We start from the raw sequence: 14,870 nt of genomic DNA, 5'->3' as shown, positions 1-14,870 counted from the left end.
TGTTTTTCCATTACCCTAAATGAGCAGTTTATCTTACTCTTCTGAAATATACTGTTTCAGTTACGCACACATTATTTGTGTACAGGAGACAAATACGCTACATATGCTGTGATTAATGACATGAATTGCACATGTATGACAAATAAAAGTTTAAAATACATAGTTTTAATCTAGTCCCATCAGTTAGAAAAGCCTTTAGGTTTGGGAAAACAGTGACGCAGAGCTCACCGTGTTTGGAAAGTGTCCTTGGAGGTTCACTTGGCTGATTCCAGTGTAGAGGAATGTGAGATAATTCCTGCCGTTTAGACGAGGTCAGAATGCGGGGGTAAGGTGAAGAGTGAGATGAACAGGCCTATAGGTGTCCAGTGCAAGGGGAGTAAAAAGGCAGGGCCTCTGGGCTGAGGTTGAACCGGGTGTGGATTAGCTCCTAAGATTTTGCATGCACGGAGCAAATAAGGAACAACGTCAAGGGCTTCCAGAGGTCTCTCAAACAAACCAAAACTCGTAATTCTTAAAGCTGCCAATCTTTTGTCAGGGTGAACCACTTATGTAAATGACAACTGAGCTCGAAAGAGGTCACACAGGGTCCCATTTCAGAGGATCTCGCTAACCCATCCGCTCTGGAGGAGATCACCTAGAGAGCCAGGAATGAGCGGAATGCTTGGAGCTGAGCTACAGCCGACTATCACCGCCGTAGAGCACACATCCTCCCTTCTCATTAGCAGCAACACTGGATGTCTGACCACACATTACTAACACAGACGTTCTATATTTTGTCGGAAAAAGCTTTAATGCACGGCAGCGCTCAGAGTTCACCCCCACAGACACGCTGCTATAAGCTGATGTTTATGTGTGCATTAGAACATTCTGCGGCTACAGCACCCGGTTATTAGATTTAATGACAGCAATTTTCTGTTCTGATCTATGATACTTTGGTTAATAGAAAGCATGGCCCTGCTGCTCTGTTTCCTCATGCAGACATATAAACACAAATAGAAGCAGTGTTATAATCGAGCTACATGTTCAAAACATGCAGACCAATTAGGATAAAAAACAAACAAACAAAAAAACAGAACAGTTCCCATCCTAAATTAACCAAATTTGATGACTATAATTTTTCCACTTTTAACACATTGTAAATAAAATATCCGTCAGTTTATGCTGCTATACACTGATCAGCTGCAATATTAAAACAATGGACAGGAGATGTGTATATCATTGAAGACTTCATTACAAGACAACATTTAAAATCTCTGGATTTTCCATGAAAGGTATCCCACTTTTCGTGGAAACTTGCACTGATGGTCGGCACCACCTTGCGCCAGCAGGACAGTGCACCCTGCCACAATGCAAAACAATGCTCGAGAACACATCAAGGAATATGACCAAGAGCCCAAGGCATTGACCCGATCTTCAAACTCCCTGCACTTAATCCCATCAAGCATCCATGTGTTCTGCTGCAACAAGCCCAAACCTTAGAAGTGTCATTTCAAGACACCCCAGAAGCCCAGCGTCCTCATCCTCACAGGCCAGGGATGTCTTAATATCACAAACAGGCGCACACGACTTCCCCCAGGTAGCTTTAATTTCGTAAGTATATAAATGATTAGATCTCTGATGTTCTATCATCAGAGATCTATTCCTTGGAATTGTTTGCCATTTTTACAAACGATTCCCTTATCGATTCCAGTCGCCCCGAATGACGTCACCACGTTGCGGAGCGTCATTTACCTGGCAGGAAACACGGCGCCTAAGCAGCTCAAACGCTCAAAAGTTTGGTCATACTTTACGAGAACGGATGACAACAGGGCAACTTGCAATACTTGCTAAGTAGATATTTCATTTAAGGGAGGAAACACTACGAATATGCAAAAGCATTTGCTCACAAAACACGCGATGACCTTAAATGAATGTCGTGTTTTTAATTCCGCTCGACTCGTGAATCTCAACGCAGCAGCAGCGGTAACGTTTGCACGTCCTCTCCCGTTAATGCGGCAGGTAAATAATCAACTAACAGTGCATATTATGTTAGCGCGATCTGCCTTATTACAAAACCTGCCATTACTGTGCATTTAGGTGACCATGATGAGAGAGACAGACAGAGTCTGGCTCAGATGCTGACAGTTCTCGCTGCAGTCTACCGGTAGCGTCTCCTTTCAGGCCGGGATAGACGAATGTCACCGAGCAGTGACTAAGTTTGTGGTAAAAGGCTTGAACCTATTTGCCACAGCAGATGCCCCGATTTTTGGTAAGTGAATGTGTTTAATTGTAGGCAGGGACATTACTGGATATTCTTGTGTAATTGCTACAGAATAATTTATGTTATACTTTGTTATTGCTACAGAAGAATATTTATTTTATTATTTTACATTTACATTTTTTTTCCTGGGGACCCTGTGACCCATTGAAGAGCCGCAGGCTGTGGATCTCTTAAGATCTCACTGTTGGGTTTGTAAGGCCATGTTACTCCTAAATTTCTATCTTGTTCAAAGAGAAGATATAAAACAAAGTTCTAAGCTAATCGACCTTAGTGTTCTCCTTTTTTAAAAAGAATCGATAAGAGAATCGATAAAGAATCGAATCGTTAAACAGAATCAAAAATGGAATCGGAATCGTGAAAATCTTATCAATACCCATCCCTAATCTGGTAGCAGTCAAATCATTTTTTCAGGTCTTTATGTTGAGTCATTCATTTCAAGGTCCTGGCTCCAACTTTCTGCCAGCTCACATCCATCCATCAGGCAAAGTAACTGTTCCTCAGTCAGGCCCGGAGACTCATTCTGCAAAAAAAAACAAAAAAAAAACCCACCAACAGATGTAAGATTTCAGTGATGTTTGTGTGAATTTAGAGTTTCAAAATCAATTAAACAGACACAACAATATGTGTGTATTTGCAGATTCGTTCCACATGCAGGCCTACGGTGCAGATGTGTAGATGTGTAACTGTTTCCAGGTCACGTGTGCCGAATATTATAAAAAGTGACCAACTGCTGACATCATTCCTGCATTTCTTCCAAACAAATTTTACTGGGTCTAAAGCTTAGTTTCTGACAAGTCCAGACAAAGCGCTGTATTAATACATGACCTCACATAACAGTGGCACTTCATAATAATGTACTGCACCGCTCTGCTTTGTTGGAAGGTGTGTGGGAAAAACACTTCCACTTGGATGCTAGTTTTGTTTTTCTACGCATAAGCCAGACTCCTCACAGGCAGCCTGGGACAGCGAGTGAGTTCAAGGATGAAAGAAAACTAGGTTATGAGGAAACGGTCTTGAAAGTTAAATAAACGTCAAAATCTATTCCTGGGAATGACGCGTCATTTGGCGCTATATGCAAAGTCTGAATTCCTGGCGACCGTAACTAATTTACCTACGCACGTGTGCTCATAGACAAGCGCAAGTTCACGGTGTAAGGACCCTGTACTTTGTTTAAACAGCTGCAACTCAACAGTCAATTTGTTCCAATATTATCGACTCATTACCTTCCGTGACACGAGCACCGTCCCAAGAAAGTGTCAAGAAGAGACAAACGTTAAATCTCTGAGTTGAACAGAAATCGCTGTCATCATTCTCTCTGCGCTCGTGTTTTTAGCTGTCAGCCCTAAATGAAATGAATGTCCCTGGCCTTGAAGTAAGGATGCGATCCAGATATTCTGTCCCTAATCTCAATCACAGTCTGATAGTTTGATCAGCAAAACAATACAACACTGACATTTTAGGGAGTAAGTGAACATGTTGTCCTCAAAGTTAGTGTGCTAGAAGCAGGAAAAATGGGCAAGTGTGAGGATTTGAATGACTTTAACATGGACTAAATTGTGATGGTTAGACGGCATCTCCAAAACTGCAGCTCTTTGTAGGGTGGTCCGAGGAAGGAACCGTAGTGTCATGGGTGGCCAAGGCTCACTGATAAAGGCATAAGGTGCTCACATTGCCAAAAATGTAATACAGGCTCTGATAGAAAGAGTCCCAGCCACATTACAACTGCCAAAACCCCCAATGCTTTGGGCAAAGTCCATCTAGATGTTACTTTAACACGTACTACCTACCTAAGCAGACCATGTACACACTTTCATGGAAACCCTGATAGCTGTGGCCTCTTTCAGCGGGATCATACACCCTGCCACAGGGTGCACAACAATGAGTCTGTGGTGTTGATTTGGCCTCCAAATTCCCCAAATCTCAATCCAATTGAGCATCCGTGTGATGGGCTGGTAAAAGAAGCGCAATCAATGGAGACCCCACCGGACTTAAAGTATCTGCTGCTAACATCTTGGTGCCAGATACCACAGCACACCTTCAGGGGTCTAGTGCAGTCCATGCCTCGACAGGTCAGGGCTGTTTTGGCAGCAAAAGGGGGACAAGCACAACATTACACAGGTGGTCATAATGCCTGACTGACGTCCAAAACAATAGATTTTAGAAACCAAAAGCAACAACAGTGACCTAAGAAGATATTACGCAATGCAATTCTTTTCACCTCTTCCTCACACCGCACAGAGTAATTCCCGTGTCTCATCTACCCCTTTAGCTAGTACTATTCACCGGTCATATGCTGACCTGACCACCCACTGAAACGCTCCACCCCCTTGTCAGTGGGCTGACAAGACATTACCACACAATCCCGTCCATGTTCAAAGTCCCCCTAGAATGTAATCATACCCTTTAGGTCATGGCAGGTTGGGTGGTGTTACTCATCTTTGACCCTCACAATTATCCAGACATGTCATCATTTACCAATAGACAGGAGCACACAGGCACCACAGACACAAACGCCCCACAGTGCCCCCCTGGAGCGGTTCATTATGTTGACCCTTCAACATTCATGTAGCTGTGGACTTGACCTCTGCTTCTACATGGCGCAAATGAAACAATAAAAGAGTAAGTTCGAAAAAAAAAAAACCAAACAAAAAACGTAAATAAATATAGAGTATGCAAAAAAATATAGAGTTTAAATAAATGTCTATCCATTCTACAGCCGCTTAGCTATTCTTTAGATATAGTCTTATGTAACAACTGACACCTCGGTCACAGAAGAAGTTTGTTATGGAAAGGAGACGTACATTTTTCTGAACGTAAGTGAGTAATTCCTGCAACTTGAGACAAATGGCAGAAGAAAAAAAATTACAAGTCAATTAGAGGCTTGTCATTATTTTCTGTGTACATGAATGGGGCAATAAAAAGTGCCCCACTGGCTGGAGCCTTAATGGTCTGAAATGCCTCTAACTGATACCAGCCGTCTTGGAGATGGGAACAGGTTAGACTTTCCAACAGAGAAGAGAGGAAAGAAGGAAGAAAGAATGTTCTTTTTACTGCTTTGACAAAATGCTACAACTCTTTAAAAGTGGTTGACCTCCGATGACCTCGGTACTTGAGGAGGCCAGGGGTGTCTGTGGGTGACTGATATGTGCTTTCCTGCTGCTACACAACCATTTAAGGTCCTTCATTTCTTCTTGGTGGAAGGTTTTGGTTTCCTAGCAGCAGGGAACACATGAATTTTGGTAAACAGCACAGAAAACTGCTGGGATTACAGGAAAGCTTTCCAAAGAAAATGTTTGATAAAATTGATTAAGGTGCTTCCAGGGAGCATCTCCTTGTTCCACTGGGTTATCAGTGAGACAGGAACAACAATGCTGGGCTTACATGACAGCTCATAAACGCAGAATTCACTATCAGAGTGATTCTGAAGGGAAGTGAATGAGTAAGCAGGAATAGATAAAAACGTTTCTGGGTGGCTTTGGGTCGCGTACATACAAGCATCTCACACACTGCAAGATGTAAATATGGAGCAATGTATTGTTAACAACCAATCTATTGTGAAGAGAAGAGCTGCGTATGCTGCAAAGCCTTAAGCTGGCAATCCCAACCATGATTCTCTGTAATAAACATGTGAAATCCAAGGTGGAAGTGGAAAATCTTGAGTTTGTCAAGTTACAGGCCTTTGACAGTTTCTGTTTTATTGTCACCGGGGTCATTAAATAGTTTTTATTTTAAAGTGAATCCAGTTCTTCCACCAGCAAACAATGGCAAGGCGAGTGAACTTTTTGACCTTTGGTGAAAGATCAGAACTCTCCGCCACTCTCAGAGCATGATCAGCTTTCCACAGGGAGATAAATCTGGCAAAGACAGAGATGTGGAGCCCTCCAGCTACATTCTGCAGAGGACTACCACCTCTACCACAGCTCATCCTGCGCTTCTGTACACACAGGATGCAAGACCAGGTTTGAGCACAAGTGTGGGCCGCTCAGCTTTCAGGGTCACTGACTTCAGTTGCATACCTGAGCTCTATAGTCCACAGACCCAGAGGTTACTCCTCCGGAAGAATGAAGAACTTGAATGAATGGGAGTGCAATAACTTAATTATTGCACTCCCATTCTGCTATACAGTAGCATAGCACCAACATTGTAAATATGTCATGTCAAATAGCAGATAATATATATTTTAACATTTTTTTTTAAATGCATAGTAACTCTCCTAAATACCCAAAGAGCCTCTGCTTCAACTCTAACAGCTATATCAACATAAAATAGTCTTTGGTTTTAACTCTAAGAGCCATGTGTCAATTGTTTTGTTCATCCTAGTCTCCTTTGCAGACCCTGAACAGAAGCAGAAGAGGTTGCAGCAGCAAAAGGTTCAAATCTGACAGATATAAAGCTGAGAGCTTTGGATTGCATACTTAACAATGACACTGTGTAATTGGGAAAAAAAGACTCTGGCTTTTCTTTACTGTATACTTCCATAGTTTGAATCACAGGTTAAAGTGCAGCGGTCAGGAGTGCTGACTGCCTGAGACGGCTAATGCTAGCTAGACAATGTTCCTATGTTTAATGTGGGACAAACATCTCTGTGCACATGAGAGCTGCTGATAAAAGTATCTTTCAGTTTCTGAGCTTGCTAACATATTACTTTTAGTAGCACACTTAGTTCCTCCTACGCCGGGCGGCGCATCGGGCAGCTAGTGATCTCCATCGATGTCGGTCAGCAGCGACTGCTTCAGCTTCGTCCCAAACTAACATATTACATATCCTCCCAAATGACACATGTTGTAAAAGTTCAAAATTACTAAATCACCAATCATAACTTCAATATTTAGGAGGCTAGGCAGGCTCAGACGCGCCCCGTGTCATTAAACCTATATTGCATCCATATTTCAAACAGCGTCTGCCATGGTCTGTCCCGAGGCTTGAAGCTCAGGAGCTGTTTCCGCAAATATATCCAAAAGCGGTGTCACCTCCTAAATTTGAATTTGTATATTTGAAGTTGATTTATAGAGCATGTACAGGAGATAGGAGAGATCATAGTGACACTGAAAAACCTGAGACCAGTGGAGAAGAGACTTTTCTCAAATTGAGCCCTTTCCAAAGATCATACGGTGACAAAGCAGAGCCGATGAGGGAGATAAGCTAGTAGCTAACAGCCATCAGCTGTGGATGCAGTGAAGTGAGGAAAGTAGTGAAGCATGCATAGAGACAGATAATTGATTTTAAGATTCAGATCCAGATAAGTCAATTTATTGTTTTTTTTTTTTAACCTAGACTGCTGTTCCGATAAATGCTAGAAATAATGAGGTAATAACAAACTGCTGTAAGTGAGGAAGTATGACTGATAGTGTTGGCCTGATTAAAACAAGACGGTTGGGCTGGAACTATCCTGTTTTACAGTAAATGCTGAGATTGTCCTTCCTTTTGCTGTAGATTTAGGAAGGCAGCCAAAACAGGCTGCAGGAAAACGAGCACCAGATCAACTGTCGAGCATCACACAGTTTCTTCAGAAAAATAGGCTTGTTAACCTCGTCAAATCTGCTATTTTAAGATATCTTTGTTTTACCGTATTTCAAGCATCCTTTTGTTTAAATAAATAGCTACGAAAAACCTAATACTTCACCTTCCTAACTTCTCCTTTAATCACACACTTGAATTTGGTCAAACTCAATAACAGGAATTTTTTTTAAAAGTGCTCTTAAGCAGTGGTTCACCAGACCCTCTGAAGACCTTTCAAAGTTTTTCTTTTCTTCACTCATTTTCAGTCCAGTCCTTATACCATTTTACTTTTTTTTACATACATGTTTTTTAAGCCACTTAACACTGACATATGAATCACTCAAGCATAAAAAAGGCACTCGACCCAAGGGATGAACCACTGTTGTGTTTACACATAACAGAGAAACCCATTTGTATCTTTAGGCACTTTGTTACTAGCAACCTGTTGCAAAAGCATATCATTTGTCCTCCTTTCCTTAGTCGAGTCTATGAAAAATGCCAAAGATAACACAGTTTGACAGGCATAAAATAATATTTTTGCACCAACAAGGTAAGAAGCGTAGTGGTTGCCTCACAGCAAGAAGGTCAAAGCCTTTCTGTTTGGTCTGCATGCTCTCCCCGTGTCTGTGTGGGTTCTCCCCAGGTTAGAGGAAGAGGTTAGTTGAGGTTAGAGGGGTTAGGTTAACTGGTGATTCCTTTGCTATAAATGTAAATGGTTGACTGTTTCTGTGCTGGCCCTGTGAGAAATTGGCCACCTGTCCAGGATGTATGGCTGCTGGTTTAGACTCCAGTCTCACCCACAACCCTGAATTGTATAAGCAGAAGAAAATACATGGATGTATGGATGGATAGATTTCTTCTTATCACATTTTTTAATCCAATAGAAAACTAACCAGAAACACTGCATAGCTAGTAGACAGTCGGTGTAACTGGAAATACAGCCTTTGGTTCTATGGCTAAGTTGCAGTTTACACACAGATCTATTGAAATCATCACAGTGCTCAAGTGAATATTTGTCCCGAAGGCATTCATGACATACCGTCTTCACAAGAATGGGATCTTGGGATATATGCATAACGTTATCCCTCTGGGGGACGGCTGTCACCCAATGTGGAGGCCCAAAAATCTTGTGAGAGTCTCTGAGTTATGCATGTTATACAAATCAACTTTATGAGTATACTGCAGCTGTGTGAGACTGGTTAAGTATGCCCTCCCAGACAAAATCTGTACAAATAAATCTTTTTCTAGCCACAAAACAAGGCCCGTGGCACTAAAAATATATACACTGTGAGGCTGCTGTTTACATTGAAGTCACTCGCTGGGTTCACTCATTTAGTCACACTATATAAAAATGCAGTGACACATGGTCAAACGCAAAGAGTGTGTTGCAGCACCAGTAGTTAAGGGACTGGTGGGTTTGATGTTTTGGAATCACGATGAAAGAACGGTTTTCCTCGAATGGAGCTCGGCTTAATTAGCAACAAAATTCCACTTGTCTCTCCTTAATTAGGCCAGGAATAGGCCTCAGTTGCATGGCGTGATGCTGTATGATGTAAGGGCGTGGCTGCCGCTTGGTGGTTTTATTACCTCACTATTTGTCAGAGAAATGCCCATCTTTTATGTTTAAATTAGACATACTGAATATACATCACGCTGTGATTCATCAGTGTGAGAACTGATGAAAAGCAGCAGGAGCTTCCCTTTTAACACCAACAAAGTCTAACAAATAAATGTATTAACCCTGATGTTTTCCTTTTATCTAACAGACAATTTAAAGTCATAAGAGCCAGAGAGAGCAGAAATCAGGCCCGTCCACCTTTGTTCTTGGAACATTCTTGCATTGTGCCTTTAGTGACAGTCCTCTGGTTGTAACTCTGCAGACTCCTAAGATCAGACGGTGCTCAATGGTTTCTAGGGAACACTGTGGAGCGAAGACACTGAATCTTGGCAAAGATCGCGAGAAAGCAATTAAACGTGGAGGAGGACAAAAAGGCTATCAGTGGAGAAAATGACCATCCTGGCCTTCTGATCAAAACCATGCATCAAGAGAGGCAGAGGGCGAACTTTAGCTCATCGGTATAAACCAGACATGAGACTGTAAACTGAAAAGAGAGAGAAGTGAAATGAGGAAAAAAGAGGAAAAATTATGGGTCTGCAGAGACACGAATGTTGCGTGCGATTTCATCTTCTCACTCTAAGAATGACAAAGAATGAGCTGTATGCTTGTAATAATTTGTTACACACGTGTCTACAGATGAACGCTGTGGAGCATTATAATGCACACAACACAGACATATTGTGTGTATGCAAGTATTTGGGTGCGCATGAGCATGTGTTTTCTCGTGAGTGTGTAGCTGCTTTGAACTCACAGTCATCTCTTGGCTTTGACCCAGGAGCTCCAGCTGCTGTTGGATCTCTTGGAGCCGCCTCTCCTGCCCTCTCCTCTCCTTTATATCCTGCAGGACCTTCTCTCCTGGCTGCGGGTCCCCATCGTACTTCCAACTAACCTCCGAGCCAAGGCCCTGATACACAACAGACACGAGAGGTTCTCACGGGGGGAAGAAACACCTCATCTCACGTGGGTGCTCTCCTAGAGTTGTGCTCGCGGCTTCTGGCTGTCACTTTGAAGCATTTAAATGGTGATAAAAGCACATAGCAGTTCACCACAATTAATTCCCGTGAAAGCTTTCCATACTCCTACAGACGAGGAGTAAAACCGGAACTCATTACAAAGACCTGAAAAAGTCCACACAGGGGTCAAACATAAATCACCCGTTTGTGGCATCCACGTGCACTGACACATGAACCCCACGCTCATCCAAAACAAACCCTGAAAATGGGTCAGGAGGAAATAGGAGTCACGCTTGGAGGATTATCAACAGATAGCTGATAAGTGGGAGGTCTGTCTTTCCCGACCAAAGTGTGCGCCTTTCTCTTTGTATCGTGCACAGAGACCAAAAGAGAGCCTCTTTAAAGCCACTGAATATATGTCAGATTCTTTGTAAATCATAAGTCTGTCATCCTACATCAGCATCAGTATTTGAAAAACAGTTGGCACTTAAAAAAAGAAAAAGGAAAAAGAAAAGAGACCCTGCGCGCCTCTTACGCCTTCATAAGTAATAATGCAAACATGAAAAATGCTGTAGATACTGTCCGGTACGTGACCTCCGCTAGAATCGCGTTTTAACCTCTAAAAATAAACAGCTTCTCCATAAAAGCATGCAGCTAGGTTTAAAACAAAAATTGTTGGGTCTGTGTGGACGTTGCCAACCGCACGACTGTTTTGCAGTGTTTGTCCAGCGCCGTGTGGTTAAAATCTCTCGGTTAGTCCGGATGGAAGGCGGGCGTGTGTATGATCTAATAACGTTGAAATTGATGGACATTTCATAAAATTGTTGACATCTCAATAGGGACTCGCATACACCGAAATAGTAGGTTGGTGAAGACAGGGAGGCCCAGAAGAAATTATGAACTTAAACACTGAGCTACTAAATCTGTTATGACACATTTATGGTAGGATGTAATCTTAGTTTAAGCCGGGGTAGGAGGGGGTGCTCGCTAAAGCTGAATAAATGCCTCTTCCCTTGTCAATAAGCCAAACAGACATGCCTATTCAGCTAATATTGTGCATTGCATTTACACAGATTTTTTGGAAATTAGCGATATGACTGCACTTTAATACTCAAGACTTGGCAAAAGCGAATATCTCCTAAATGTTCCAAAGTGTGTGTGGCCTCACCTAGCCGTGCCCTCTGTGTCCTTATAAGGAAATAATGACAGCTTCTATCTGAAGTCTCTTTTAAGTGGTTGTCACTAGAGCCCTTCGGTTCAGACTCAGTCATCCTAGACTACAAAAGCGAGGACCACGATGGGATCAGACTCCTGTCACGCACCAGAGTGAGAGATACAGCATTCCAACCAGGAAAAATAAAAATTAAAGTCTAGCTTTACCCTCATCATCACACCACTAAATGCATGTTGCTAAAAAAGCCCAAATCTTTGGAAGAAACAGTTTATTTAATTTGGAAACGACAGCTGTCCTACTTTTTACTATAGGACTGCAAACATGCAGGGCACAGCTGCCATACAGGCTGCAAACTTCAAAACTGTCTGCGAAAGTTTAACAATAAAATAAGCCATTACTGGCCAGTTCAAGTGACTTGCTACAGATTTTCAAACTTAACCAACACCCTCTGACTAAATTAACACCCCATAAAATACTTACTTTGTATTCAAGGCACAGCACGAAGGTTCTGTTTTGTGGAACCTCCTGATCTGCTGTGTCCTTTATGAGAGAAGCTTGCGTGTTCTCCCGCAGTCCAAAGACATGTTTAAGGCAGCTGGTAATCTAAAATGGCTATAGGTGTGAATGTGACGTGAATGACGAGTGTCTCATTGTCTTGTGTTGTCCCTGTGATGAACTGGTTACCTGGCTAGGGTGTACTTTACCTCTCACCCTGTGACAGATAGGATGGGCATCTCCACACAAAAGGTTATCTTTTAAAGTCTTCTAATCTGTCCATTGGTCAAGGATCTTCTCTCATGGTAACAGCTAACAGAAAACAGATGATAGAAGATAATCTAGGATGTTTACGTAGTTTGTTTCACACTGTGAGTATTAATAATACTAAGTGTTCATAAAAACTCCAGTTCCTTGTATGTTCTGTTCATAATACATATGCTGAAATTACAGTAAGGGTTCATTATATTGATTAATATGAGCGTGAGTTGGTCATGCATGGTCCATCTGGACATACAGCATCAGTTGTAATTCTAAAAAATGAAGTGCCAAGTAAAACAGTTTTTATATTGCTGGAAACTTTAAAGTTACAGTGTGTAAAATCTCACCACTAGATGTCAGTAGGTTGCAGATTGCAGTCAACTGCATTCTCCCATCCCGTTTCCCCCTAAGTGCATGAACCTAACTATAGTGACCACTATAGGAGAAACAACTCTGTCCACCATTTATTTGTAGTGAGTACAAGCCATCACTGAGCCGTGTACCTCAGCTGTCAATATGCTGGGTGTCCACCTGTATTTCTTCTGGAAGAGACTGTAAATATTCAAGCTCACTTCTGTCCAATGGCAGCAATAATGAGATGAGTTGTTGAGGATATCCTGAACTTTTTTGCCTGTAAGTTCGGCTTTTTTTGCAACTGTTACCTGCTGTTAGTTGGCGTTAGGTAACTTCTTTAAACTTTCATATGATGTGAGAAGTGGGAAGTGGGATTTTTAGGATACTTGAGCCTAACATTAGTTGGCACGATATTAGCTTATAACCAGCTGATGTTGTTTAGCTGTCTGGAGACGAACAGCTGACAATAATTAACTGCAACAATATCAGGAATAAATAAGCATGTTTATCCCCGACTCTGTGTGTCACAGCCCTGATTTCAGTTCAGAAGATGACACTGAATGTGAGGAGGACGAGGATGAGATGGAAACGAGGGAGTAGAGCACTGGTGGAGGAGAAAGACATAATGAGAAAGAGATGACAATATCTTACGTGTACAAATGTTAAATGGACAGATATATTTTAAAAGAGCCATTTGTGATTTTGATTACAAAGCGTACAATATATGTAGCCACATACATAAAACGCGATTAGGCGCAGAGGCAATGACCATCTCGTCCGCTCTTAGTTGGAAAATGTAATATTCCAAGTATTTGATACCTTTTGTCTATTAACCAACCTCAAAAGATTGCTTACAGTACCTTTACTGACCTCTGTATATTGTTGCTTTGATGAGGAACATGTGAAAAATGTGTGCAATAAGCTGACATGTGGTTCATGTGTGTTCCATCAAAGAGTCAGTGGATTACAGTCTATTAATTGCCTTCCTTTTCCAGCAATGTTTCTAAAAATATAATAGATTAGGCACTTATGATAAACGAGCACAACAAGTTTAGTTCATTTTCCAGGACATTGGCAAGCATTAACAGTAAATTACCATTTGCTCTTGTGCCAGTTAAACAGTAGTAATCACCTCTTGGAAGAGAATGAAGGATTTGTGCATTGACCTTAGCATACTCCAGCTATTGCTCTACTATTTTGTGCCGCATTTGTGCGTCGTCTTCTTAAATGCTTGATAGCTTTAACTCAGTATGTGACTGAGAGTGACTTCCAAAAAGAACAGGGAAGAGAGAGTGAGGTGGTGTTTATCTGAACAACACAAAGAAATGTGGTAATTGTCCTTTTTGGAGTAACTACTTGACAGAATGTACTAGATCTCCAATAATCAGATCACCTATCTGGGTCACAGAATTGCTGGGAGGCCTCAGAAACCTGGATATGTCTTGTTTGAGCATGAAAAACATGTCAAACATAATTAGCTTTATACAGAAAAGTAGGTCTGCCAGTCGCTGAAATGTGAATTGACTGCTTCAAACTTTGCTCTGGTGTCACAAACTGAAACATCTTGAATTCAAAACAAATGTTATTAAAAAGAAAAGACAAACAGTCATTCATGCATGATATCGTGTCGACTGAGAAGCTGCCCTTGTTTTACCTAACAGTTCACATATTTTTTTTCTTGCCAGAGTATAAAATAAGAAGCGTAACCACGGTTATTACGGTTATGCTGCTTGTATGACTTTCACATAACTCAAACCAGACGTGCTTTTCACGTTCACTAATTGATTTTTAATATCCCGTGATCAGCTTTATGATCTCTACTAGAAGCAATACATTCCATCCAGAAGTTGTCACGGTGTGTGAGTGTGAACCAGCTGCAGCATTTGATGGATGATCCGCTGTTGTCCAAAGTGAAAAAACAAGAAAAATAGCGGGGGGCTTTTTGTGCCAAAAGCTTTGCTTCAAATTAATTCAAAACAAATCTTGGATGCCTAACACTCAGAAATACTGAATGTGCTACATACTGATGTTCCCATTAAAGCAGCATTTTATTAAATAACGTCAATCATATTAGCTTTAATAGCAAAGGGAGCCAGTAAGATTGGCAGACCGGTCTCATGTGCGTGCATTCTCAGATGCATCTCATAAAAACAAAACAAATATTTCGGTCATCATCACGCATCAGTGCTCTGCTGCAGCCTACAGTGAAGAGCATGTGTTACCAGCCCACCGGTTACTTCAGCTTCCTTCGTAGTA

At 41.6% G+C, this 14,870-nt stretch overlaps 1 protein-coding gene across 3 annotated transcripts in view; it reads right to left on the bottom strand.

Annotated features, from left to right (window-relative positions):
• Positions 1 to 188: 188 nt before the first annotated feature.
• fsip1 (fibrous sheath interacting protein 1) overlaps positions 189 to 14,870 on the bottom strand; it is a 39,796-nt gene continuing 25,114 nt past the window's right edge. Inside the window, exons 9-10 of one of the 3 annotated variants that reach the window (XM_084914061.1) lie at positions 10,129 to 10,281; positions 189 to 2,780 (exon numbers count right to left, since the gene is read on the bottom strand). In XM_084914061.1, the coding sequence (XP_084770187.1) occupies positions 2,676 to 2,780; positions 10,129 to 10,281 (258 nt within the window). In that variant the 3' untranslated portion in view covers positions 189 to 2,675. The remainder of the gene's footprint in view (positions 2,781 to 10,128; positions 10,282 to 14,870) is intronic. The other 2 variants (XM_084914060.1, XM_084914062.1) reach the window with 2 other exon arrangements.

Source organism: Perissodus microlepis, chromosome 19 (assembly GCF_051167445.1).
Source record: "Perissodus microlepis isolate ML-2025 ecotype Zambia chromosome 19, ASM5116744v1, whole genome shotgun sequence".
NCBI lineage: Eukaryota > Metazoa > Chordata > Actinopteri > Cichliformes > Cichlidae > Perissodus > Perissodus microlepis.
Note: the sequence above shows the minus strand (reverse complement) of the source record. Positions and strands in the feature narration are given on the sequence as shown.